Genomic DNA, 25,697 nt, shown 5'->3' on the forward strand with positions numbered 1-25,697 from the left:
ATCTCAGTTCCTCAGAACAGACTCCTTTCAAAGAAATTCATCTGAATGATGATCTGTATGAGGAAGAGCTTTCATGTGACGTGAAGCGGGAGTTTCTGTCCCCATGATTCTTGAGATAAGAACAAAGCACACACAGCTTTGTGTCAACATTTTTATTGTTTACAGTCTTACACTTATTATATCGAAGTTAATGCAAGTCACAAACTTGCAACAAAAGAAAAAAATATCTCCTCTTTCTCCAGAAGTTGACAGAGCCTTGTTTTTAGGCCAGTATTGCACTCTGGGTAATGTAGGCACATTGAAGAAGCAAAACTACAACAGGGCAGGCCTGTCACAGCTGAGGTCCATCGTTACAGGAGGAAACGCCTGAGTCTTTCCTTTTCTAAATCTTCTACTTAAAGACTATTCCATTCAAATTAATTTATCATGTTACTTTGTCAGAGAAATATCGTCGCTCTGATCAGAGAAAATTAATCTGTAGTGCTGAAAAGGTCTGCACAGGATGACATAAAGTACTTAATAATTCACTTTTCCTTTTTACTAAAAAATAAAGTTATTTGGTACATCGGTACATCCATGGCATTGAGTCAAGTGCACATGACCGTCCCTCTGCTGTCCAAGCTTTTATGTCTCTGGCTTTAGGCCGTCAACTAAATAAACATCATGCACACACGCGCACACACACATCAGTGTTTGCATAGAGATCTTGATCTTATAGGGGATAAAGCATGAAAGTCAGAAATATAAACAGAAAAAAAGGCATTGCAGAAGTGGTTTGTACACCCTCAAGCATTTCAGGATGAACATCTGTACACGGTCATAGATAGAGGATTTAAATATACATGCAGATTTGGCTTTGCACAGCCATCCAGTGTTTTCTCCAGGCTCCACACCATCTCATCTCCACAGACTGCTGCAGTTCAACTTCCACAGACATCCTCTCATGAAGCTTCAACCACCTCACCAGTGGATGTTCAAACTCCAACAGAGATTCCCCGAGTGTCAGAGACAGCAGGATCTCAGGTTGTATTGAACGATGGTAAAGACGGGTCCAGCAGCTGTTTTTAGCGTCCTGATGAAGGGGAGGAGTAGGTTACAGTGAGGGGGAGGAGAGAGATGAAGGGCTGGGGGGTCAGTTACAGATGACCAGGTGGACCTGCTGGCCGTAGAAGGAGTGGTTGGAGCGTTCCGCTACAGCCCGCCTGGCGATCTCCTCACTGGGGAAGGTGATCAAGGCCTCGCCGCTGCACTGGCCGCTGAAGTTGTACAAGATGAGAACGGCGTCTGGCTGGAGCTGCGGAAAATAAAGGGAAACACTAATGAGACAAGTGTCACCTGCTTCCTCACACCTTGAACACCAGGGGGAGCACACGAGCAAAAGATGAACAGGCCTCATCAAAGCAGTCCAATTAGACTGGAAGGAAAGAAAGAAAGAAAGATTAGGGGCGGAGAAAGGAGAGAAGAAGAGCACATGCTGTTCCCAGAGGACCTAAAAGCCAAGTTTGGAAAAATCACATATTGATTATTTGTTAGTTTGGTTCACATCTTAACTCATGATCATGTTTGATGAAAAGTCTGTTTTCCATGAGACATGCATAGGAAAAGGAACAAACCAGATGTTAGAGGATAACTGTCAGACAGAGGAGGAGTGAGAGGAGGTTAAAGACCCTTCATGACGGGGTTAGAGCTGGAGTGCTGAAGACTGATATCACACTCGTAATGATTTTATGTGAGCCTTGTTGGCATTTTTTAGCACTACAGTGGGTTAAACATGTTATTTTATATGAGACACGTATGAAAAGTCAAAAATTCCTCAAGCTCATAAAATGTAAACTTACTGATAGTCAATTATTATTCATTTCAATTTTTGGTCTGAAGTTACATCATCACAAACTGTTTATGAATGTTTCAGACTCAGCACTCCATGAGGGTCTACAGGACAGACAGCAGACATGAAACAGATCTGTTAGGAGAAGCTGCGGGCTGACATGCTGGGTCAGGGGCTCAGAGCCTGGAGGTCCAGATTGGGCATTGTTATTTAGATTGAGTGCAAGAAATGTTTTTGTATCAGGTGTGTGATGTGATGAATAAACATGGTGGGGAGTTGTTTGCATGTTCATAGGCCTGGGCCGATAACAAATTTTGCTCAACTTTATATTGTCCCACAATTATTGACAATTTTATTTTGAGACCAAATTACCACTAATATAAAAAGAATATATATCATTATAATGCAGTGCACCCTTTAAAGTGCAATACATTTTTAATTACTCATAGGTATTAGTAGAACAAATGCGCCCAGGTGCTAAGAGCAACGCACAGAATGAACCCTCTTGTTATTTCTGGGATTCAGAGCCTTTGGTCCCCGTCTCTGGAACTCCCTCCCCTGCCTCAAAACCCATGTATTCTGCCTGGCCCACTCAATCTTACAATAATTCATTTTATATTTTAAATCAATTTGTTTTAAAGTTACATTTTTCTTTTTTAACTTCTGCTGAAGTGTTTTCAAAACTATGCTTTGTACTAGAGCCCGACCGATTAATCGGTCGGGCCGATTAATCAACATCGGCCAAAATGTAGCTGATTATAAAAAATTTTGCTCCACGGAGATTCCGTAACTCCTGTTCGGTGTGTCTGTGTGTTGGGCTGCACACTGCCCGAGAGCCCGCCCCCTCCCTCCACCATTATCTAATGTAAGACTATAGAACAGCGTTTTAACATCGTGTTAGTTGCTTTTTTTGAGCAATTAACAGAGATAAATGCTACTGTTCACACGTTCCACCATAATCTAATTTGAAACGTTAACCATTTTAACGTCGTGTAAGTTGCTCATTGTGTGTTTACAGTTTGACTTTTTTTTCTACTTACTGTGTTCAAAGTTTGACTTCTTTATTTATTATTGTGTTTACAGCTTGTTCTTATTCATCATTGGTTTACACTACAGTTCTTATGTTGAAAGTTTCATAATTAAAGTTCCTTGTTTTAATTCAACAGTGTTTTGTCTCTGTCTTGAATCATATGGGTTTTATAATAATTTGTGTTCATATACAGTATATATCATGTGTATATCAATTAATTTATTATATATATCAGCCGATATATCGGCTATCGGTCGATATATCGGCTGATATATTGGGTATCGGCTTTTTTTGACCCCAGTATCGGCATCGGCCCCAAAAATCCCATATCGGTCGGGCTCTACTTTGTACGGCTTCTTTGGATGTCTTGAAAGGCACCTTGAAATAAAAATTAGTACTAATATTATAATTATTTTTATCCAGCCTGTATGTGGGCGAAAGACAAAGAAAAAAAACGCGCATGTACATGGTGATATATTGAGGCCAGCAAAATGATTGAGTTCATGTCATGTATCGCACGATTAATTGATTTATTGACCATCGTCCCAGGCCTACGTGTTCATGCCCTCATGCGCTTCATATACAGAGGGTCTGTGCCCTCAAAGCTGCTGGTTGTGAGCAGAGTAATGTGACATCTAAGGCTGGATTTGTACAGGAAGCTCGATGAGTTCTGAAACTATTCTCAAAGTCTTGATTTTGGGCCTCAGAAAAATAATACTAATCCAGAAAAGTTGGGACATGCAGTGTGTTTGATTATTCACAAGTTGAGCCAGCAGAGTGACTCTGTAAAGGCCTCACAGGACAATAATACTGTATGACCCACCAGTTGTGACAGGGCTGTGTGTTATGTGTGTGTCTGTTGTGAATGAATAGAAAAGCCCAGTCCGTCCACCATGGCCCTCTGGTCTGCAGCCTCCTCTTACCTGTCGGGGCGTCCCTAGAGACAGAGCCATTCTTTGGGCTGAATCAGACTCCTGGCCTGTTCGCTCATCTGAACCATGTTGCTGTACTCGTCAGGGGCGTACTACAGACAGCGTGACAACCAACGGAGCACAGTCAGGGAGGGAGGCTTTTCACAGGTAGTTTTTTTTAACACAGTTACAAAAGATGCAAAAGCATGTACACACTTCAAAATACACACCAAACCAGAAAAAATAAAAACACAGTGCACACCAAATTCATTAACCACAGGCTGTGGGGAGGTACAGCTCTGTGCTGTAACACACACCAGCAACGTGTGGGAACTGTTTCTCACCCAGGGAGTGTGAGACACACTACTGCAGCCAGAAAAACACACACACAAGATACAATTACTGGGTCAGCATTATTCTCATTTCTCATAAAAACACTCTCACACACACACACACACACACACACACACACACACACACACACACACACACACACACACACACACACACACACACACACACACACACACACACTGACTCCACTCTGTAACGTAAACATCCAGCAGCATGTTCTTTCTCATGTGCACACACACATGAGCTCTACGTGTCTGAACCAGTGTTAAATTCACCCTCCAGAAGCACACGGCTCTGCAGATCCACTACAACAAACAACTCAACCCCATAAAAACCAAAAGCAGACCCCAAGATCTGTTCCACCCCTCCACCTCAAACCCCACCCACTCTCCGCCTTCCATTCTCTGAGCAGCCAAGCTGTCCGGAGCCACACCTGTCAGAGCCGTACCTGCTTCAGAAGACTCCGCCTAACTTGGACTGGCAGCCAAAAATATGGAAAGCACAAAGAGGGGAAGAGAGCACAAGTGCACACACGTCCCCTAATTAGACACTGCTGTGGTAGATTTTCAGTAACAAAGAGTCGTGATAAATCTGGAGACGCTGTGGGGCGGAGGGCTCAGGTGTCCCACAGCTCCTGACTTTACCATGAGAGGGGTGTCAGGCTGTGGGAGAGAATTACCGTGCAACCTGTGTGTTTATCCTGGTAATTATTGACATCAAACTGGAACAACTCAGATACAGACATCTTAAACCACGATGCAAAAACAAACACTTCAATAACTGTGAGCCTGTTTACACCTGGTATTCATACACAGCCAAGTGATCTGTTCACAAGCGGGAGAAACCAAACTGCAGTTGTGATGTAAATTCTGAGTTTTCAGAGTGAAACATGATATAAAACTTTCTTATCAGTGATAGTGTAACCTCCCATGAGTGTGCAGAGAGCTGCAGTTCTTCTCGTGTCCACTTGAGGCTGCTCCACAGCTTGGCACAGCAAAGTCAAAAAGGTCTACTCTGTGGGTCAAAGGACACTTTGGGGTTTGTAGTTCTTTATTCCAAAGTTTCTTTCCAGAAACCAGATCAAGCCAAAGACCGTTCATTTTTTTATACAGTCTTTGCTCCAGAGGCAAACACACTCGCCCTGTAAGGCATCTGTACTCTGTTTGTGCTGCGTTATCAAAACTATGAGACACCCTGTGGGTCACATCTGTCACTTAATCCAAGCAAGTGATCCTCCCTTAAAGTGATACTCCGGGATGGAACAAGCCGGGTCCTATCACAAGGTTTAGGGCAGAAATTACCCCTACAGCAGTGTTTTTGTGCAGCAGAAGCCCAGAGCGCTCGCACCAAAGACCCCCTCCCTGCTCCTCTGCTGGTTTCCTCTACACTCAGACGGGGCCATATTTTACTTGACCAAAAACACAAATAAACGGACTCCCACCGAAAAACTCTGATATCGGTCTTCATTCACACTTTATTTAGAGAATTTTCAGCGCGTTACTTTCACACAAAAACACCGCTAAATAAGGCTCTAGTTCTCATCATGTCTCTGTGGCTCTGCAGCGGAGGTAGCGCCGTTTTACAACCTTTACCTCCCATGCTGGAGCTTTCATTGGGCCCTGTTTGAAATTTTGAATTATGCCTAAAATTCTCCATTAATAACATGGCTTCCTGTCTGATACATCACTACAGCTGTGTCATGTGTCTTGCCACAGAGTACAAAGGCATTTAGTGACCTGCTGCCACCTGCTGCCGCAGACACTTCTTTTAAAGAACAGTCACTTGTTTTTTTGACCAATTTAGTGAAATCGGATAGTTTTCCACAGCACACCTTACAATATCTCGCTGCACAGTGACTGAAAAACACAGCTCTCTAATGCAGACTCTATAATGTGGACTAAAAGGCTTCCACGCTGCTGAATGCATGTGGACAGATTCCTCCCAGTGCACTCTGGACTCAGTTACACTAGTTCTCATTGTGACAGATCACTGAGGACATGTGTAGATACCAGGTGTAAACAGAGCCGACACATGTGTCTCTTTCCTGACCTGGTATCCCTGAAAGAAGCTGAGGATATCCTTGACTCCAGTGTTGTAGGGCAGACCCTGCATCCTGACCAGGGCCCCGGGCTGAGGCAGAACAGACGAAGCAGCGGCTGCAGGGTGGTGAGGCTGGGCTGCGACTGCTGCCACTGCTCCTGGAGGAGCTGCGAAGTAGCTGACTGTGGAGGGAGAGACGGGAGGGCTGGAGAAAGAAGAAGAGCACAGATGAGAAATAGGCGTTGGAGGTTTGATTCTTCTTCTGTCAGAGCAGCTAGCTTTGGATGATGATGATGATGATGATGATGATGATGATGATGATGATGATAATGTGCTAACCTGGGGTAGTACGCTGTGTAGTTCATGTTCATGTTCATGTACAGGTGTGGTTGATGGGGGTAGTAGGCAAGAGCGTGAGCCGGGCTGTGTGCTGCGGTCTGAGCGGGTCTAGGGGCAGCTAACAGGGGGGGCTGGTAGAGGGCGGCCTCAGAGAGGATGGCGGGTGGGGTAGGGAAGGCTGCGTAGGCTGTGGGTGGAGACAAACCTAAAAAGCGACACAAAGACAAAGACATACATCCTGAATCTCTCATTTCACTTTCAAATAGGAGCTTAAGATGAAACCAAGTTCTTGTTTACAAAGCTCACTGCGTCCTTCAGGGTGTCCTACTCACAATGTAAACACACAAACACACACATGACAGTGTGGTTGTGTTTACACACTAACAGCCACCATCAGTGTGAGGCTGTGGGCTGCTGTGCTCCCCCTCTGTGCCTCACATGCTACACTGCTAACCTAGTGGAAGTGTTTCAGCGTTTTTAAGAGGGAAACAATGAAAAAAATCATACGTTGACTCTGCAGTAGCTCAGGTAAAGGTATGTGTGAAAAAGCAAAATCATCTTTTTCAAACGACTGTTCAGTAAAAGGTTAACGCGAGAGATGACTCTTATATGTCAGTCAAAAGAAAAACAGAAAACTAGGAGCGTAATGACCTCAATATCTCTCAAGTGCTGCCAATCCCAATCTAATCTCCAACACCAAAGACAGATATGAGCCACAGCAGAGCAAAGTACACACTGAGCCACATTCAGTCCAGGCTAAACTGGCATCAAAGGAGAGTAATGAGTCATCTGTGTAGTACATGGGTTATTAAAGGGATATCAGCAAAGGCTTTTATATTCTTGTTTTAGCTTTTATTGTATAGAAACTAAATATAAACATGATCTGAGCAGCAGAAGGAGAGCAGGCTCCATCTCAATAAACCATTTAGTGGCGTCAACTCACAGGGAAGTTTGCAGGGCGGAGGGGAGAGGCCGCTGCGGTTCAGGGTTCCTCCCATCAGCACTATGCTCATCTCTTCTGTGGAGCACTGAAACACCTCCACATAGCGATCCTTCATGGTCTTTTTATGGCACTTCTGGGCCACCATAAATGCCTTCTCAGGGGACTTCATTTGGATGAAAGCGTCACCTGAGGGCCGACCCTGCAGGGTGAAGAGGAGAGGGAGCAGATATGTATCACTCACAGGGAGAACAAAAATGCAGGGCTGAGCTACTGACGATGTTTAAAGAAGAGGACGAGTTATGTGCTATGTGTATTATTATTAAGTGTAAAACAGAAATTGGCAACTTAAACCACTGTTCATGGTCATGTCGTATTGGTCAGAAACACTTTTTTTTTTTTTTATAGTAAAAGTATTTCAGAAAAATTCTGAGTTGGATGCCATGTCTCTGATATTAGGTCTCCTAAATCAGTTGTTAGTCACTGCAGCGAATAATAGATTATACAGCATTTGTACTTTTGCTGCAAGGAAAAACATATTGTTACAATACATTAGTGAGAAGAACCCTACTGTTAAAAGATGGAGGAGACTTGTGTTTGAACTGGTTCTCCTTGAATATCTGACACGCATATAACATGCAAAGAAAGATCAGTTTTACAAAGTCTGGCAACCTTATTTGGACTATATTGGACCTGATCTCTCTTCTATTATTTTAAAAGGAATTTTCTGAGTCTGGGTTGTAACTTGTTGTAAACATAAGAGATATTGGCCTGTATCTTAGTGTATAACCAGACCCACATGAGCTGTTTGGTTTTGATTTCTTGCTTATTGTGCATAATTATTGACTATTTGGTCATTTCCAATGTATGCTGAATTTTATTTACTGCACAAACTATGAAAATTCAACAAATAAAATGGAAAAATTTAATGAGGGATGGAGCTGGATGATTGAGTTTGAGTATAAAAGAAAAATGCTTTCAGAATAAGATCTGTCCTCACAGAGATTATTGATACTGTGTGTACAGTTACGCGTGTTCCTGATCTCTAAGTGGTCTAACCTGTTGGTTAAGGACCATGTGGACTCCATGAGGTTTAATGTCTCCAGTGTGTTCTCCCATAAACTCCAGGATATCTTCAATGCCGGCGGTGTACGGCAGACCACGGAGGCGGATGCAGTCTCTCGTGCTGCTTGCAGCTGGAAGGAAGGGAGGAGTGGCGAGGACGGGGACAGGTACGATGGGCGAGGGGGGCAGCGTGGAGATTAGAGGAGTGGACATGTAGCGGTTCAGCACCTGGCAAAGAGGAAGAAGGCTGAAGAGTCACCTGGAGCTTACTGATGTTAATGTTTGTGCTCAATAAGGCATGAAAACCACAAAATACAAAATCAGAACTTGAGATTCTGACACTTCATGACGCTGAAGAACAGAAAGTTGAGAAGCGTTTCTCAGGGGGTGCACATCTACGCACATCTACGCACATCTATGCACGTAATCCACAGTTGTGCAAAATATGTGAATCATCCGATTTTTGGATGCCTCTACTGTTTCATCACACCCTTGTTAGTTTATTTCCCCAATCCATGTCTTATCATGACGTCCGTTCTTTAAAAATCCAAACAGAAGCAGCTTCTATTTGACAAAAAAAGACTTTTAGGCTAGCCACAGCTCTATGAGACTAAAATGAACTGATTGTTAAAAAAACTCAAGAGTTTTCTTGCCCATTCTTCTTGAAGTATTTACCTGTTGCACCTCGGCGGCAGTGCTCCTAAACAGCTCAATGTAGCGCTTCCCCAGGATCTGCTTGTGCTTCTTCAGGGCGTTCTGGGCGTACTCTTCACAGGAGAAAAGCACAAAGGCATCACCGGTGGGCCGACCGTCAGGGTACTTGACGAACAGCAGACCCTCGGTGCCGTCTGTAACAGGGCTCTCTGGGCTGAGGAAGGTCAGCACCTCCTGAGGCGTGGCGGTGAAGGGCAACCCTCGCATACGGATGATCACCTGGTTCTCTTTGGAGAGGAACTGGGCCACCTCATTAGACGTACCTGGGGTCAGAAGACAGCAATGATTAAATCCATTCAATCCATCACATCATCAGACGACCTCACACACACACTCATGATCTTTTTTATGTTAAGTTACTTTCTTTGGTCAGTTTGGCTTTGCTTTTATAAAGCAAGTCACATTAGCTGTTTGATAATGTAGCGTCTTAGCATTAGATTGTACAGTAAATAATAAAAAACAGGAAGTAATGTAGAAATCTTCCAGGAAATCCTGTGACATCAGAAAGATAAAACAAAAATGTGACAGCTCTAAAGTGAGGGTCGGAGGTTCAGCAGACTGTCAGGACTCTTTATCCTGAAACATGATATTTATTTCCTGATCCATTTCAGGATTGTCGAGATAAATCACAAGATAACTTTGACTTGCTGGCACAAAGCAATAAGTCAAAACTTGAGATAGACCAATAATCAGCCAGGCCAATTCTCAGAGCTGATAATCAGCATTTTGAAGCATTTTGGCATCAGACTTTTTTTTTAAACTGACAGTCGATAAATAATCAATTTAAAACTGTGTTACTTTGGCTTTGATGCAGCCTTGCCTCTCTATCTGCAGTCACTACTCTGTCTCTAGCTTTGTCATGCCACCCACAGTACCACCTGCTTAAATAAACAAATGAATAAAAATGAATGAAATGAAATAAGGATGAAATTAGTTACATGCAGAGCCATTTTTTGAAAGTTTTTCTTACTTTAGAAAACTTAAGGGAGCCAATTTTTTGTAAGTTTTTATTTAACTTTATAAGACATGCTGCTGAGCCTGGGAGCTGTCCAATAAACATGCTTGAAGGCATTTGAACAAAGTTGGGTGTTGGAACTTGTATTATTCAAAATTTTGATGCCAGTATTTTCACTTTTACTGTAAATAAATATTGGCTTCAAGTACCTAAAATAATCGGTACCGACACTGAAAAAAACATATGGATCTATGTTGAGTTAAAACAGGTTCAGTCTTCAGAACAAGCTACAAGGACGTGCTCCTGGACTGTCTCAAGTACAAACTTCAGTTTTTCAACAAGCAACCTTTCATTATATATTAGTCTTTTAACTTTTTAATTCATTATTTCACATCCCCAGAGAAAAATAACATATCAAAAACTGAACACAAATGTTCTCAGGTGTTTAAACAGGCTGAAACTGGTAGATTACCTGCAGCTTTTCTTGTTACCCTCACCTGTTATTAGTTGTCTTTGTTAATGCCATGTTACTCTTTGTGCTGCTCCAAAGAATAATTTGTTTAGAAATAACTTCAGTGATTTATAGATTTGGCCAAAAGGGGTTATCATGTGTCACATATGAAGCATTAATAAATTCACCCTTCTGGTTCAAAGTGAATAAACTAATCTCAGCTTTATTTTTAATCACTGAGTAACTTGGTGGAGAGCTATGGCCAAACTAATGGAGAGCACTGAGATGACCAATCACAACCTCTTTATTCATCACCTTCAGGTATTCAAGGTAACAAACACTGGCTAATGGTGTGACTTTGGTGTGATTTAATCTGATATTGTTATATTAGCATATTAAACATCTATGACAATATCAAATACTCTAAATGTTTTGGATCCTCAGCCGGTGTCTTGCTAAAACTATTTGCTTTAAGTCTGATGTGTTGTCAGCCTGTGCTGACCTGGACACATCAGAGTAAAGTCCACAGTCAGAGCAGCGGCCTCTGTAAGTTATCTGCTACGAGTGACTGTGTTTCTTTGTCTGCTATCTCTGTCCTGTGTCGCTGCGGGCGGCTGCTCTGTGGTCCAGAGGCCTCAGGCCCTGCCTTTGTCTCTTCACACCTCCTTTGTACCAGCTCTGAGCCAGTCCTTTCACCGGCCGTCAGCCTCCTCTCCCTCGGGGGGAGAGCAGCTCCAGGCTGAACAGAACAGGTGAGCTGCTGTTAGAGGAGAGTGAAATTTCTCTCCTCCTGGCCTCTGAAGGTTTACGCTGGGGATCTAGGGGTGAGGAAAGGGATGGAGGGAGGTGGGGGAAGTTGCCCACAAAGCGTCTTTCATTAGTTTAGATAAGCTGCTGGAGAGTCAGCGTGAGGAGGCAGAGACAGAGGTAACAGGAGAGAGACCAGCAGAGCAAAGGAGATCTCCTCTCTTACAGTCACTAAAGGCTGCTCTTTGACAGATGTGGAAGGGTCTTGTTTTTCCTCAGAGATGCGAGAAATCCATGAAATAGAAGTCTACCTCTCACTAACAGAAAGCCTTTCACCACAGGATCCATAGAAACATGGTGAGAAGAGAGTAGAAAAAAATCTGAAATCTGACCTCCAGCGATCTTGAGGAATTCCTCTCCTGTGGCTTTGTAGACCTGACAGACAAGAGGAAACTGGATTAGGCTGTAAAATACGACTTTGTTTACGAGGACATAACTTAAACTTGCTATTCACACAGATGAGCTATAGAGCTACGGCAAAACCTAAAATCAGAACTTAACAAGAATATGTCTTTAAGATCCATTCAGGCTGAATGAAAATGCTAATGTAACACCATGGAGCTGAGAAAGGTGTCTAGCATTAAGCTAAAACTAAGTTGAGAGAAATGTGTTGAACCTAACCTCGATGTAGCGGCTTCCCATGTGGTGCTTGTGGCGCTCCAGGGCCAGGTCCCGGTGCTCGGAGTTGATGAATCGAACCAAAGCCTCGCCGTTCCTCCTGCCCTGTGCGTTAAGACACAGAGCAACGCCACCTCTGAGAAACACAGGAGCACAGACACAAGCATGAATACAGACACACTTCAGAGACAAATACAAGACAGTTTACCAGCCTCTTGCTGTTGATCTGAGTAATTGTTTTACACTTTCAGAGAATGTTTGAGAGAACCAAAACCAGGCTCCTGTGCCTACACTCAACAACCAGAGGGGTAACATAAGGCACCTCAAGACGGAGCCAGAGTACTTGTTTACACCTGCTCCCCATCATCCAGTCTCCACCAGCCAAAAACGAGTTTTAACTCTCATCCACGCAGTGTAAATACAGAAGTTAAACAAATTTGAAAACAGGTTCAGTGATTTTACAGAGAGAAACAAGATGCTACCAAATTTAGCATGGATTAAATGACAGCACGACACCAGCGCTAGATCAAAACATCACTAACAGGCATTTTAAACGAGTCCAAGTCTGCCAGTACTTTCTTTTTGATTTTCTTGGATCTCTGGGGGGACATCCAGCTTTATGAGCTAAGAGAAAATGTCCTGGATGGCTTCTCTATTCTATGGCACAAAGAATAATGACTGTGTTTAAACACAGTGATTCGTTATGTGAGAGCTTTTGACTGGACAATTTAATGACAAAAAGCATTAAAAATGTTGAGACTGATAATTCAGTCAGATGGGCCGAAATAAGAGTTCCTGCAGAAAAAAAGTCATTTTTTATATAGTTTTAAGTATCTGAAATAATTCTCTGCAGAGTGACCTTATATTTATTGTTCAGTGTGAAGATGATACTTATTGGAAGATGAAAATCAAGTCCAACATACTTAGCAATACTGAGGCCTTTGAAGAAGCGAGCAATGTCTTGGTCTGACGACTGCCATGGAAGCCCTCGAGCTCTGATGACCGTCTCACTGTCCACTGGCTCCGTCTTACTGCTGAAAATGGGAAGAAAAGAAAATCTTTATGAGATTCTGACATTAAGAAAATAAGGATGTTTACAGCATATTGATAGAAGAATCTGTTCCTGTAGCTTTTAGAAAAAAAAAACTAAAAACTAAACACCACCACAACCTCTCTTGTTACATTTGAACAAATTGTCCACAGGCTGCAGACACAGAGGCCGCTCACAGTAAGTGCTCAACGCAGCAACACACTCACTGATTAAATGTCAGGGGGGTTGTCAAGGTGACTGGCTTTTGACTGCGGGATTTGGTGCCCTGCTACAAGATAACCCAGGTAAGCACTTGATGGCAAAGTTGGACAGCTTAAATGACACGCTCTCCTGGTCAGTTTCCTTGTTGCTGTAATCAAAGCTAAAGGTCTGAGGTCTGAATCTGTCTTGAGGGGATTTTTCAGGCTGTGAAAAAAAACCCACTGCTGCCTCACAGGTGTGTCACAGCACAACAACCTGTACATCTACTGAAAAGCTGCTACGTACCATGTGCCAGAATCAAACTTGTACTTCACAGTTTCGACACAGGAGAACTTGTGATCTGGAAAAGAAAAATAAATGTGTTATTACGAGTGTGAAACAACGCTTTGACTCTGCTGCTGGGAACAGGTTCATCCTGCCACACAGCGTGTGTTTGAGCACTCCCAATTCCTGTTACTGATCCCATGCATATACATACTTGTCTGTTATTAAGAGGGTAAAGCCTGAGGCACGTGCCGCAAACACGAACATGACTTCAGATAAGTTTGATTTATTAAACTGTCATGTGTGGAGTCTCTTTTTGAGATCAATCCATGTAGCTGTAGATTATGTGATGTTGACTCCACGGTTTGCTGCTTTTCAATGCACAGTTTGACACTAATTTAAACCAAACAATACAGAGTGATTTGAAGTTTTTCTGCCTCATTAACACAGATATTATATCATCAAGTTATTGTTAAATGATCTAAGATCTACCACAGCTTTAAGTCGGGAGGAAAAGCAGTCAGACAGGTTGCTGTCTGCAGTTCTGCAGTCATGGTGCTGATTATAGAAACCTAAACCATCAGGTTGTCACAGCCAGCCCATACACGTAATCACCACTTCAACAACACAAAGCACTTCACTGGTCTTTAGGTAGACACAATATTTTCGATAAGCGCTTTCTGTTTATGTCATATGAAAATAATGAAACAATTTCTTGTTTGACATCAGATCATTCTGCTGCTAATTGTGGTGGATACTTACTGTGGGGCTCAGCCAGGATGCAGAGAGTCAGCTGCACCATGCTCCTCACCTCCCTCAGCCCAAACATCTGCTCTGACACAGCAGGAAGACCCACATCTGCATTCAGCGTTAAAGACATAATGACCAGTAAGAGCTGCCTCTTATTGTCAAACTTTCTGATGTGACTCAATGCAAAGATTCTCTCCTTCCCCTCCAACGTCTGTGACGATGAACTGCGTTTACAAAGAAAAGCCTTCAACATGCAGCATCAGTCAGATGGGTTTCAGCACTGAGGCTCACAAAGGATACATTCCAACATGGAGGCGAGTGTGAGCTTCTGCACGGAGCCAGCGTTGGGGCAGCATTTGTGAAACTCCTTCCTCACGTCCACAAATGAAAAGAAACATTCAGGAAGGACGAGGTTCTGAGGAGGAGACGACCAAAAGTAAAGATTAGGCTTTGCAGGATGAGAAAACATCGATCAAATAAAGTCCTGACCTCCTCCTTCTGCATCAAGGAAAGAAAGTCAAAGAATGAAATCTTTATTCTTGAAACAAGTTAAATTTGCTCAAAGTTTCTTATCACTGAGCAATAAAAGATGCATTTTATGAAACAGGATGATAACTTAAATAGGTCATTATCATTTCTGTGTATTCATTTTGATAAACAGCTTTCAGTTCCTCCCTCCAGGCAGTGCAAACAACTATTACCTTTTTGGAGGCTTCTGGGTGGAGGGCCTGTCGGATGATGAGGGGGCTGTTGACACAAAGTGTGTAAGAGCTTCTGCCGAGACTTTTCAGCTCTGATGACACCGACTGTTGAAACTGCAAAGTGAAACAGAGAGGAAGAACAAAAACACACAACACATTACCAAAGTATATTTTTTCTCCCACTCAGTGACTTCATAAACCAGTCTGATATTGTTGTGTTATCAAAAGTATCAGCAGAAAAAAAAGATCAACAAAAGTGAAGGTGGTGTGTTGTGTTCAACATTTCGACTGTTTGTGTTTGTTTCTCGTGCAGAACGCGGCTCGTCCAACAGGTTTCTGTGTTTGCTCAGTGACTAAGGAGGCAGACAAAAGGAGAGGAATGATCACACCCCTAATCACCAGGATCACACTTTTCTCACAGCGTGACCAACAGACTCAAGCCGACGAGAGGAAAAACAACTTGTACGAGTCCGACCTGCCTGTCTCACCTTTACGTAAACGCTGACGGCTGCAACACCCAATCATCGCAAATACCAGCAACTCCCACATAGGTGCATGTTTATTTATAACCAGCGCATTCAGCGAGAGCCATTCTTTGTGTTGTGTCAACAGATGCCAACCTTTCGTATCGACACACAACCAGAGAAATGACATCTGAGGTCTGAGAGAAATGTATGTCTGAAAGTGTGTTAAATAATTTTCATAAACAGTTTTTATCTTCAAGAGGAAAGTAAATGTAGACTCATCACATCAAAAACTTTATAAACCAAAGGACAAGTAACAAGAATGGAGAAGTTGTTGTTTTGGGTTAAATTATATCAACAAAAACAAAACAAAACAAGTGGGAGCTGTTAAAACAGGAGCAGGGTTAAAACATGTGACTGTGATGAGATGAGCTTCTGTGACTTTTAATATGTAAACAAAGCTTCTCTGGCGAATCTGTCCTCCTTTACTGACGGTCTCTGACTGACATGAATCCAACAACAACATTCTCCGTTCCCTCGATCTGGTTTATGTCCACAGTTAGCATCAAAGTAAAGTCAAGGTTTTTCTCCCACAAAGCTTCTTGGAGAAGAAACTGGAGTAAAAGCTGGAGAAAGGTTATAATAGTTTTGGATTTGTCATTATAGTTCAGTTTTAGTCAGTTATTAATTTTTTTCCCATTACAGTTTAGTTTTAATTAGTTTTAGAGCAGGCATTCTAGTTTTTATTTAGTTTTGATTTTTACAGTTTAGTTTTAGTTTTTTCATACCTTATTAACCAGGTGCAGGATTCAAAAAGGTCAGAGAAAACATTTTTTAATACTGTTAATTTTCAGGTCCAACATAGTGCTCATTGCTCAGTTAATGCTGATACTGAACTGTTGGCTGCTGCCTCCAACACAAAAAAATAATATAAACTTAATATAAAAATATATACATATATTATATAAAAATGTTGTTAACCTAAATTACATAAATTAATATAAACTAAAACTATATAAAACAATTTAATATGAGCTTAAATATTTAGAAACTTGGACTCTTACAAGAAAGACAGACTCAAAACAATTAAAGTCAGACTCACATGTAATGAAACTATTACAGATGCTCTGATTCATTGCTCCACTACGTTATGTCGCAGCACAGAGCACAGCCAGTCAGTGCAGTAAACAAGCACGTCCCAGTACGTCACTATGATGGTGCTGTATGGCACTGACAACTGCTGAAAACTGTCATAAAATTGGTTGGGAAAATGTGTCGGATTAATTTAAATCCTAAAGGCTATTAATATTGTCAGAAACTAAAACTAAGGGAATTTTCTCTATAATTGTAGTTAGTTTCAGTTAGTTTTGTGAACACAAGATACAGTTTTAGTTTACTTATCGTTTTTGTTTTCTTTTCTAGTTTTTATTAGTTTGAGTTAACTGCAATGTATTTTAAATTTTAGTTTTCCTTTTTAGTTTCTTTTAAGTTAACTATTATAACCTTGAGCTGGAGACTACCCTCCTGCTGGTGTTCTTGGCCACCTCAGAAAAGTATCATTAGTCCTCTCCTCTTCTCCACCCTGAGTTCACCACTGTAATTGCAAAACGATGGTCTGAGCGTGAGACCACCTCACACTCAGTGACTGACTGGTTACGCATGGCCACTGGCTACGTATGACAGATCTTCAGACAGTGAGAGGGTATTAGAGATTCATGTTGAGGCAGGCTTTAACAGTCAGGGAGAAAAGCAGGGCTATTTGGCAACACCAAGCAGCTGCTTACGAGGGAAGAAGTGCTTCAGGGTTAGATTAAAAAGCTTTTGGGATGGTTGGACCGAATCCTGAAGGAATCACATATCTGAGAAACACAGGTAGAGGATTTTTATTGGCTCCATGAACACCAGAAGACCGAGAGGTCAGTACACTTGAAAACAGAGAATAGAAGTTAAAAAAAAAAAAACCGGTTGAACATCACAGGTTAGGTGGAAATGGATATCCATTCTCTCAGCTAAGCTCTTTGACTCCATCATGGCCTGATTGTGTTTTTAAAATGTGACCAATGTCATAAAGGAACAAGAGCTGCACTTCAACCTGAAAATGATAATCATGATGCAGTGTTTATTGTAAAAAAATAAAAATGAAAAAAGAACATCCAGGACAACCACACCCTACAAATGTTTGTAGATTTGTGTACATGTGAAGCTACTTGTGTGTCTCTAATCTGACTTAATGCTCAACTCTTTCATTTTTTTAACAACACAAGCACAAAAACTCTGGTGTCCAAAAGTTTGTTGATTGACTCAGCTGAGCATTTCAAGCATAGCCATACTGCACCTCATGTTTACAGTGACAACACAACTTGTGTTTGCTCATAGCGGTGCATCCCGCTCCGCCTTGGGCCAATTATTAAAGCCGGATTACTGAGAGGAAAGCAAATGTTTCAGAAGACGCAGCGACACACCCTTTCTTTTCTCTGCTGGCTTAGAGAGCAGAGCGTAAACTGAGCAAACAAACTGAACAAAAGATAAATTTCACACAGTCAGAAAACAGGTAGGTATCAATTGGGATCTGAATGTGTATGTAGCTTTTGCTCCTTATACAAACAATGTAATGAACATCCAGCTGGACTACATATGAAACATGCACTACATAACCAAATGAGGCGGTAATTTGGTGTCATTATCTGACCTCGCTGGCAAATTTAGCTCTGCTGCCAATAAAAGGCTTCTCATGACTGTCCCACGGCACCATGAAGCTATTTCACTATCTGAGAAAAGCAGTCATGTGTTTTAATTCAATGTAAATTAAACATCAGTTTCTCTTGGCTGAATTATTTCAGGCTGCACACACACACACACACACACACTCACACACTATGGACGATTTTTTTCCTTTCTGTTAGACTAACTTCTGTCTCGCTCTACCCTCTGGAAGGCATTTCAACAGATGAGGGGGAGGAAGTGGCCTTTGAACATGGTCCTATCAGAGTTTGCTCTCCAGTTTAGCCGGACTGTTTGTATGCAGAGTCGAGGGCAGGGTGGTGGTGGCTGAAACAAGCTCCGATAAGAGCAGCAGGGAGTGTCGGGGGCAGAACAGTCCCTGTACTCACTGTTTGAGGGGAAGGAGGAGGAGGTAAGGTGAAAACACAACGCTGCCACAGCATCAGCTCGTCTATGACACACTGGAGCTGAAATAATGTTATTGCTGCTCTGAAATGCTTTTTCTACTTTAGTGTAGGGTTATCTCATCAAGTCAACATATTCTCTAAGCTCTGCCTTTGTCAGAGGCATTAAATTTACATTGGATATCTTCAATGACACACTTGGATTAATTAAATTTGAAAATGAGTTGAAAGAAGTTAAACATCACATTTGTGTGTGTCATCCTGAAACAGCATTTAAATTCAGGGTGTGTGACTAACTTGTGGATAACATTTATAACTAGTTAACAAGCACCAAATATAGCATGGCCATATAACAGAAACTCAAAAACAGGTCACCCTACCCGGCCACTTGGAGATACTGCAAAAATACCCAAACTTATTCAAAGATGATAAAGTCCCTTAATAAACCATTAATTTATTGGAAACATTCATTTTCTGTCTGAAGGGAAAAATCTTCTACACTGTAAACACAAACAATACCACCAACATGCTTCAATAAAAAAGAAAAACAGAGGTAGCCTATAGCTAAAAAATATATTTTGCTGGTGCATAAATGTGAACACTGTCTCAAAATCTTTGTTAAAAGAAAATGAAAAACAGAAGTGCTTTTAATTTTTTTTTTTTTTTTTTTACAAAAGAATTAAGATATGTCACCCATTCTTATTATATGGTCTAATGTGTAAAAATATAAACAATGTCTCAAAATTAAATTAAAGAAAAAAAAACAAGAGGTAGATTCTTGTTTTGTTTGGTTTTTGTTTCTTTCGAGCACAGCACAGACAGTCAGAGCATATTTTCTATTCTGATGGTTCCCTCCACCAAGGAGGTTGTGTTTTGGGGAGAGTTTGTCTGTCTGTGAATAAAATAACAAACAGATCTTAATGAAATTTTCAGGAAATGTTCAAATGGGATAAGGAAGACACAAATACATTTTGGTGGCGATCCAGATCAAACCTGCAAATTACAAACTGTGGCAGACAGTCTGCTGAAAGAGAGTATTACATTAAAGTAGGACTAAAGTGTTGCCTGACAATCACAATATGCTAAGGTCTGTGCTCTCTGACTGCTTTTCTAGTTCTGATCTGAAGAAGAAGCAGCTTGGGTCTTTCACGTCATGACAAATGTAGTGTGCGTGTTCAACACCTTGACAGGAAGATACATTGGGATTATGCCAGTGGACCTAGGGATGGGTACCAAATAAGGTACTTTTACTGGGTACCGATTCACATAAAATCAAAAGGTACCATGTTTAGGTACTTAAATGCATCCTTGAGACTGTGAGGGAGTGGAAGAGTAGGAGATTTTTCATACTGGACATGAACATAGCATTGCAAGGTTATATATTGAAGAATAAAAATGTTGAATTGAAAATGTTTTATACTTTATGATTAAACAAATTGATATTTTTTGCCACATAAATACAAAAAAGTATGAAAAATGGTACCATTGAGCACAGGTACCGATTGCCAGGTAACGGGCATTGGTACTGAATCATTTCAAATGTGAAAGGTACCCATCCCTGTGGACAAGTGCAGCACTTTGTAATAAATATCAATGGTCTTTCGAACAAGCTGAGCTAAACCCAGACATCTGAAGGAATTTTATAAAAATCCCATTGGACATACTTTTATGACCAAAAAGGAGAAAGGGAGGACATGTCCGGGACAAAAAAGATATATGGTCACCCTACCAAGTACAAATAGACTTAAAGCTAAAGCCAGCCGTCAGCACTTCCAGCTGTGGTCCCACACAGATGAAAAACCATTACAGTAGGAGAAGCAATCTGTCAGTTTCACAACAACAACAACTGCAAGAAGTGTGAGGTTTCCCATCGTGTGCAGCTCCCTACAGGCCGAGACATGCCGTCAATCTTGTAAAGCGGCAGTCAAACATGTGCAGTCAGCATTAATCTGACAACAGTGAAACTATCTGTCAGCCCCCTCCCCTCCAGGAACAACACTATGCTGCGAGCGTGATGTGTGTGCGAAATAACGTGATAAAAGAGTCACAGCTACAGTCAGAAACATACGAGTACAAGCATGTCGTCTGTCGTCCTGACACTAAACTGATCATATCCCCATTTCTATTCTACTTTATGGTCACTTCCACAGAGAAACAGGGTTTTCACCTGGTGGAAACATAAATATTAAATTCAAGTGCAAATGACGCTCTTGAAACCAAATGTTTTGCCAGTGATAAAGTGAAGGAGGGGCAGTGTCAACCAACCTGTACCTCAACCAGCAGACATCCTTGGGGACCCTGACCACACAGGTGAATGACAATAAGAGGCAGCTGCTGGTACCTCTTTACCAATGTATGATCTGGAATAAATTAACCAATCCAAATTGCTGCTTCTAAACATACACAACACTAAACATCACAAGAAATGTGCATTCCCTTCTTTTAATTGCAGTAAACTAACCTGAGTGACCAATAGTGAGAGAAAGTAACCGGCGAGACAAAGGCATGAAAAGAACAAACTGATTACTTGGGTTAATATTTAAAGGTTCAGCACACAAACTAACCTACACTGGAGCTGAAGTCTTACCAGGTCCATATGAGGCTCTAGCATGTAGACCAAACCTTGAAATGTTCAGTGTTTTTGGCTACGCTTTGAGGGCCATTAGTCGAGAATCAACACAGATAAACCCCCCAAATGTAATCCTGTAAGGAAACAACACAGGCATCGACTGCTTTTCTTCTTCATGCTTCTCATAGGTTAAAAAACAAGTATTGACAAGGAGCCTCTCTGTTTCAGCCCCCTCATGCAAACTATCGCCTCTGGATAAGACACCGACACGCTCCATCAGTTTTTTTTCAAAGGAAATTAAATTCATATCTGTTCAATCTGGGGGTGTGTTTCAACTTGAGATTTTTCCCTAGCAATAACGTTATCTCTGCTGTTTATTAAATTTAGTACAGATTTGTATCTATTGATTTCGAACATTTGACAGTTTTATCCACCATGCATCTTTTTTTGTTGTGATCATTTACTCTTTCCCATCTGTTGCAGTCTGAAGCACATTTGGCTGCATGTTTGTATGAAAAGTGTCAAAGAAATGAAGTCAACTTACTGAGCTGAGTAAATTAATAACCCCCGCCAACCTGCAAGTGCATGCATGGTCCTAATACCAACCATGACATCAACATAATAGGAGGTTATAAAACTTTGACATTGCAAGTTTTAGAAAGGTGCACTCAGTTTAAACAAACACTTCTTAGAAGATGGTTGGAGGAACTTGTTTGGCTGCATAGACACTTTCAAACACAACAAACCTCGCGTCAGAGGCACCAGTGACCAAATTCACGTCCTGCATGTCACAAAGACATGCTGTGACCAACTACAGGAGGATGAGGATCCCAAGACTCCCCTCTTGTCTGTCCTGCAGCCTAAAACAGAGGTGCGGTCCCAGGTAAACATTCCGCCTTCCAGATGTCTGCAGCATGCATCAGGCCGGGACAAGACTAGACCTGCGACTCCTCCTTATCTCCACATGCCTTGGGCCCTGCCTATCCCCTGCCCTGAGCTGCTACAAGCTGTCAGCACAGTTTAACTGTCAGGACTGAACCAATGACATCTCCCAACCTCAGGAGGAAGACCACCTTTCTTAAAGGTCATCAAGGAAATTTGACACCCCTTACATTAATTTACAGCTCAATACCGAGTCAGGCTTGTTATGTCTCATCTCGCTGAGGGCAAAAAGTGTCAGGAAAAAGTTGGCTTTGCTTTATTAGCTCCCTAATTTCTCATAACCAATGACAAAGTCATGTGACACTGTTAAAAGTTTTTTTCTGTGTTTGGGAAGGTTCGACTACACCAGTGAAAGAATATCCTATTTGTTGTTGTTGCAACAAAATGTAACATACAACAAACAGTGCAAAAAACTGCCTTCACACAAACACTTAAACTTTCAGATGGATGGGCGACATATTCTCTCAATTTTCCCAACCAGATGAGCAAGCAGCTAACTGTTAGCTAACCTTTGATTATTTGGAATGAGCCTGTCATCAGCACGGCTAGCTAGCCAATATCTGAAGACAAAACAAGCGAGAAAAATGTGGTAAAGTGAGGAAAGTGAAATACACTTTTGATATTGAGAATAACATTCAATTCACCGATAGTAGTCCTGTTGGAAACATACAAAGATACATGTCCTGTCTTCCAAGGACAACTGGTTCACTGCAATAGTGAACCTAAGTTAATATATGATGATCATTAACTGTAGCATAAGATTTGTAAAATCAAAACCAAACAAAGAACATGGCTTAACTTACAAAAATAGTGTGCAAAGTGGTAGCATGGTGTTTGGTGTGGCCTTATTTTGATTTCATGATCAGCTGAAATTTCCTCTTACTGCAAAAAACTAACTTCCATTATCCAACAAAGAAGACAACTGTAATGGGGATCTTGAGGAAATAACTGGGAATCAACTCAAAATACTGGAAACAGAATAAACACAAGGTATGGCAGCATGTCCACTGGGGGCTTCCGTACATAACAGCAGTAAGACTGGGGATAATTTCTGGCAAATCCTAACAGAAGTATATTCTGTGTAGCTAGCCTTCATCTTCTGAAGGCCTACACCAGTCATTGTTTTTAGACACTTTAAGGTCTATTTTAGTCGAAGAATAGTTCCACTTTCTTAAGCAGACCTGTACCCCTCACATTAAGGTGACACAGTTAGACTCACCTGTTGCAGGGCTTTGTCCAGAGGCTCAGCTTTGACGATGTCGTCCAGAGTCAGTCCAGTCTCCTCTTTGCATTGATCCGTCAGCTCCAAAGTGTCTGGTTTGACAAGACACCTCTGAAGCTTCCCCACCTGTGAAGGGATTTATCGTTTCATGGCGGACAACATACCGTGAAAATAACTGCTAATTCATCGCTAATCACAGTGAAGGCTTCAGGAAATCCACTCTCATCAAAAGTCAAACAAACAATTGACAATGTAGTTGCAAAAAGCACATAATTGTCAATAAAGCGTTGTTTTTATTCACAAGCTGACATGCCAAAACAAAAGGTGTGTTATCTCCCTTAATGAAATTACACTCCTCACCTGCTAGTTTAATTTTGGTCGCACACCTGTTAAAGGTGAGGTGGACAGAGAGTTGATGTAGCGTTAGCTAGCATGAGAGAAAAGCAGGCTACAGACGGTTTCAGAGAGCACACCATGTTGATTAATGTCAAACATATTGTTCCACTACAGGTAGACACTATGCCACAAACACTGTTGCTACACAAGAAAACGTACAACGAGCGAACGGGTCAGGAAGGTCCGTACCTTTTTCTCATGTAGATCCACAATTTGCCACACCAAGAGAATTATTTCCCTCTCATCCGAACCCAGTTTACCCCCATTTGCACCAGCTGTTGCCCCAAAGAACACCACCAGAGTATCACTGTGCGAAGCCATCAGGGACCACAAGGGTAAAAACTACAATTAAAGCAAAGATTAAAATAAAAATAACACGAGGGTTCACCTTTTTCCAAGTGATAAGAAGAGCGAACAAAAAGGCTGGAAACTCAATTGAGGTAAACGGTAGAAAGAGAACGAAGGGGGAGATTATTTTCAGAGGAGCCACGGAAGAGTTTGCGGTCAGAGACTCTACCTGTTGAAGTACTTGAGCGTGTTCTATCCAGAGATACTGGTTTAACTGGTAAAGAAGGGTGGAAATCCGTGTTCTGTTCACACGAACTCCATAACAAGCCCTGGAGTTTTTTTCTCTCCTCTCCTTTCTATTTTTTTCGAGTTACCTGTGTGGCTCGGCCTCTGCGCGAGGAGAGTTCCAGAGGCGATGTTCATTGGCTGGTGGGGAAAGGTGAGGGCGGGGCGCTGGGCTGAAAGCTGCAATGCTATTTGTCAGGACTTTTGAATCAGGAAGTAATCTGGGAATAGGAGCTCTGTTAACTCCATGAGGCATACGGATGTTTCCCTTTGACAGTGCTCGCCCAGTTAATCATCAGTAGCTCTGTGCGAAATACAGCAACCCTGAGGTATGTCTGATATACAGTCATGGGCCACTGAAAACTTTTATCTTTACTAACATTTTATAAGAAGATTTGGGTCAAGTAAAAGTCCACCAAAGGTATGCTTTTAGGAAGCATATTTCTAGCAGCATCCTTTGAATTGGACCATGTTTAGAGTACATATTTGTTGCCAATGTGCAGCACTGCCCATCCATATGTAGTTACATTGAATGTCTAGCATATGATTTTGCCAAAATACAACTCACAATCCTCAGAGGCTAAATTGTACAAGCAAAATTGATATATAAAGAGTGCATCTTATGAGATTGGGCTAGTTATCATATTTTTTAATACAATGTCTTAAGAATACTCCTTTTTCCTCTCATTTTATGTCAATGGGTTTGTACAATATGGGCATCATAAAATGTATGTAGAGGCCATTGGACATGTCAATCTGCTCTTTATTTATTTATTACTATCTATGCAGGCAGTACTGTCAACACTGAGTCCACATCAAATTTCTCCAAAGGGACACTAAAATTCTATTCTATTCTATTCTAATCTATTCTATTCCATTCTATTCCATTCTATTTTTGTAAAGCAAACCTTTTCACAATACATTCTTCAAAGTCATTTTTAAGGAAATGAAAAAAGGGGGTTTGCATCAAAACAGATGAAAATTCAAAACTTGGGTCTGATTAACTTCACTCTACTTCATAAAATCTAAAGGTGTTATACTTCTTACACGTACACAAATACAGAGGTGAATGAAGAAATTAAAAAGCAACTAAGAAGAGGGGATAGAGAACATAACACATTTTTACGAACCAAATAACAAAACCCTTTAAATAAGCAAAAAAAAAATGAGCTTGTATTTTTCTCAAGCTTCACAGGTCCTTACTGGCCTGCTGGAGTTTTCACCAGTCTTTGGCCTTGTTCCCAGAATGCCACCGAGCTTTTTTGCCCGACACTCCCAGCTTTGCTCGCAAGGGCCAGCAGACTGTGGTGAATGCCAAGCTTTTTGTTTCTTCACCTGCTTTCACTCTTTTAAATCCCCCAATGTTATGACTAATTCCCAGTGTCTC

The 25,697-nt window shown here is 41.5% G+C and overlaps 1 protein-coding gene across 1 annotated transcript; it reads right to left on the bottom strand.

Moving 5' to 3' along the window:
* Positions 1-453: 453 nt before the first annotated feature.
* esrp2 (epithelial splicing regulatory protein 2) lies at positions 454-24,400 on the bottom strand. The gene is made up of 16 exons (XM_074666411.1): positions 24,255-24,400; positions 23,927-24,079; positions 23,339-23,467; positions 15,020-15,133; positions 14,619-14,733; positions 14,331-14,426; positions 13,590-13,644; positions 12,976-13,086; positions 12,056-12,188; positions 11,767-11,809; positions 9,183-9,484; positions 8,502-8,735; positions 7,446-7,644; positions 6,503-6,707; positions 6,173-6,368; positions 454-1,294 (listed from the first exon to the last, which is right to left on the bottom strand). The coding sequence occupies exons 2-16, from the start codon at positions 24,056-24,058 to the stop codon at positions 1,133-1,135; spliced, it is 2,226 nt and encodes a 741-aa protein (XP_074522512.1). The 5' UTR covers positions 24,059-24,079; positions 24,255-24,400; the 3' UTR covers positions 454-1,132.
* Positions 24,401-25,697: the final 1,297 nt, after the last annotated feature.

This window comes from Halichoeres trimaculatus, unplaced genomic scaffold (genome assembly GCF_033239565.1).
Source record: "Halichoeres trimaculatus isolate MK-OKI-2021-1 unplaced genomic scaffold, fHalTri1.1 fHalTri1_scaffold_3, whole genome shotgun sequence".
In the NCBI taxonomy this organism is placed as follows: Eukaryota; Metazoa; Chordata; class Actinopteri; order Labriformes; family Labridae; genus Halichoeres; species Halichoeres trimaculatus.

Bases quoted from the DNA above. Each gene is read 5' to 3' on its own strand.
- esrp2 (XM_074666411.1), bottom strand. From the start codon at position 24,058: ATGGCTTCGCACAGTGATACTCTGGTGGTGTTCTTTGGGGCAACAGCT. The intron at 14,734-15,019 runs GTAATAGTTGTT...TCTCCTCCTCAG, and splicing joins ACCCAGAAGCCTCCAAAAAG to AACCTCGTCCTTCCTGAATG. The intron at 13,645-14,330 runs GTAAGTATCCAC...TTTCTTTTCCAG, and splicing joins CATCCTGGCTGAGCCCCACA to ATCACAAGTTCTCCTGTGTC.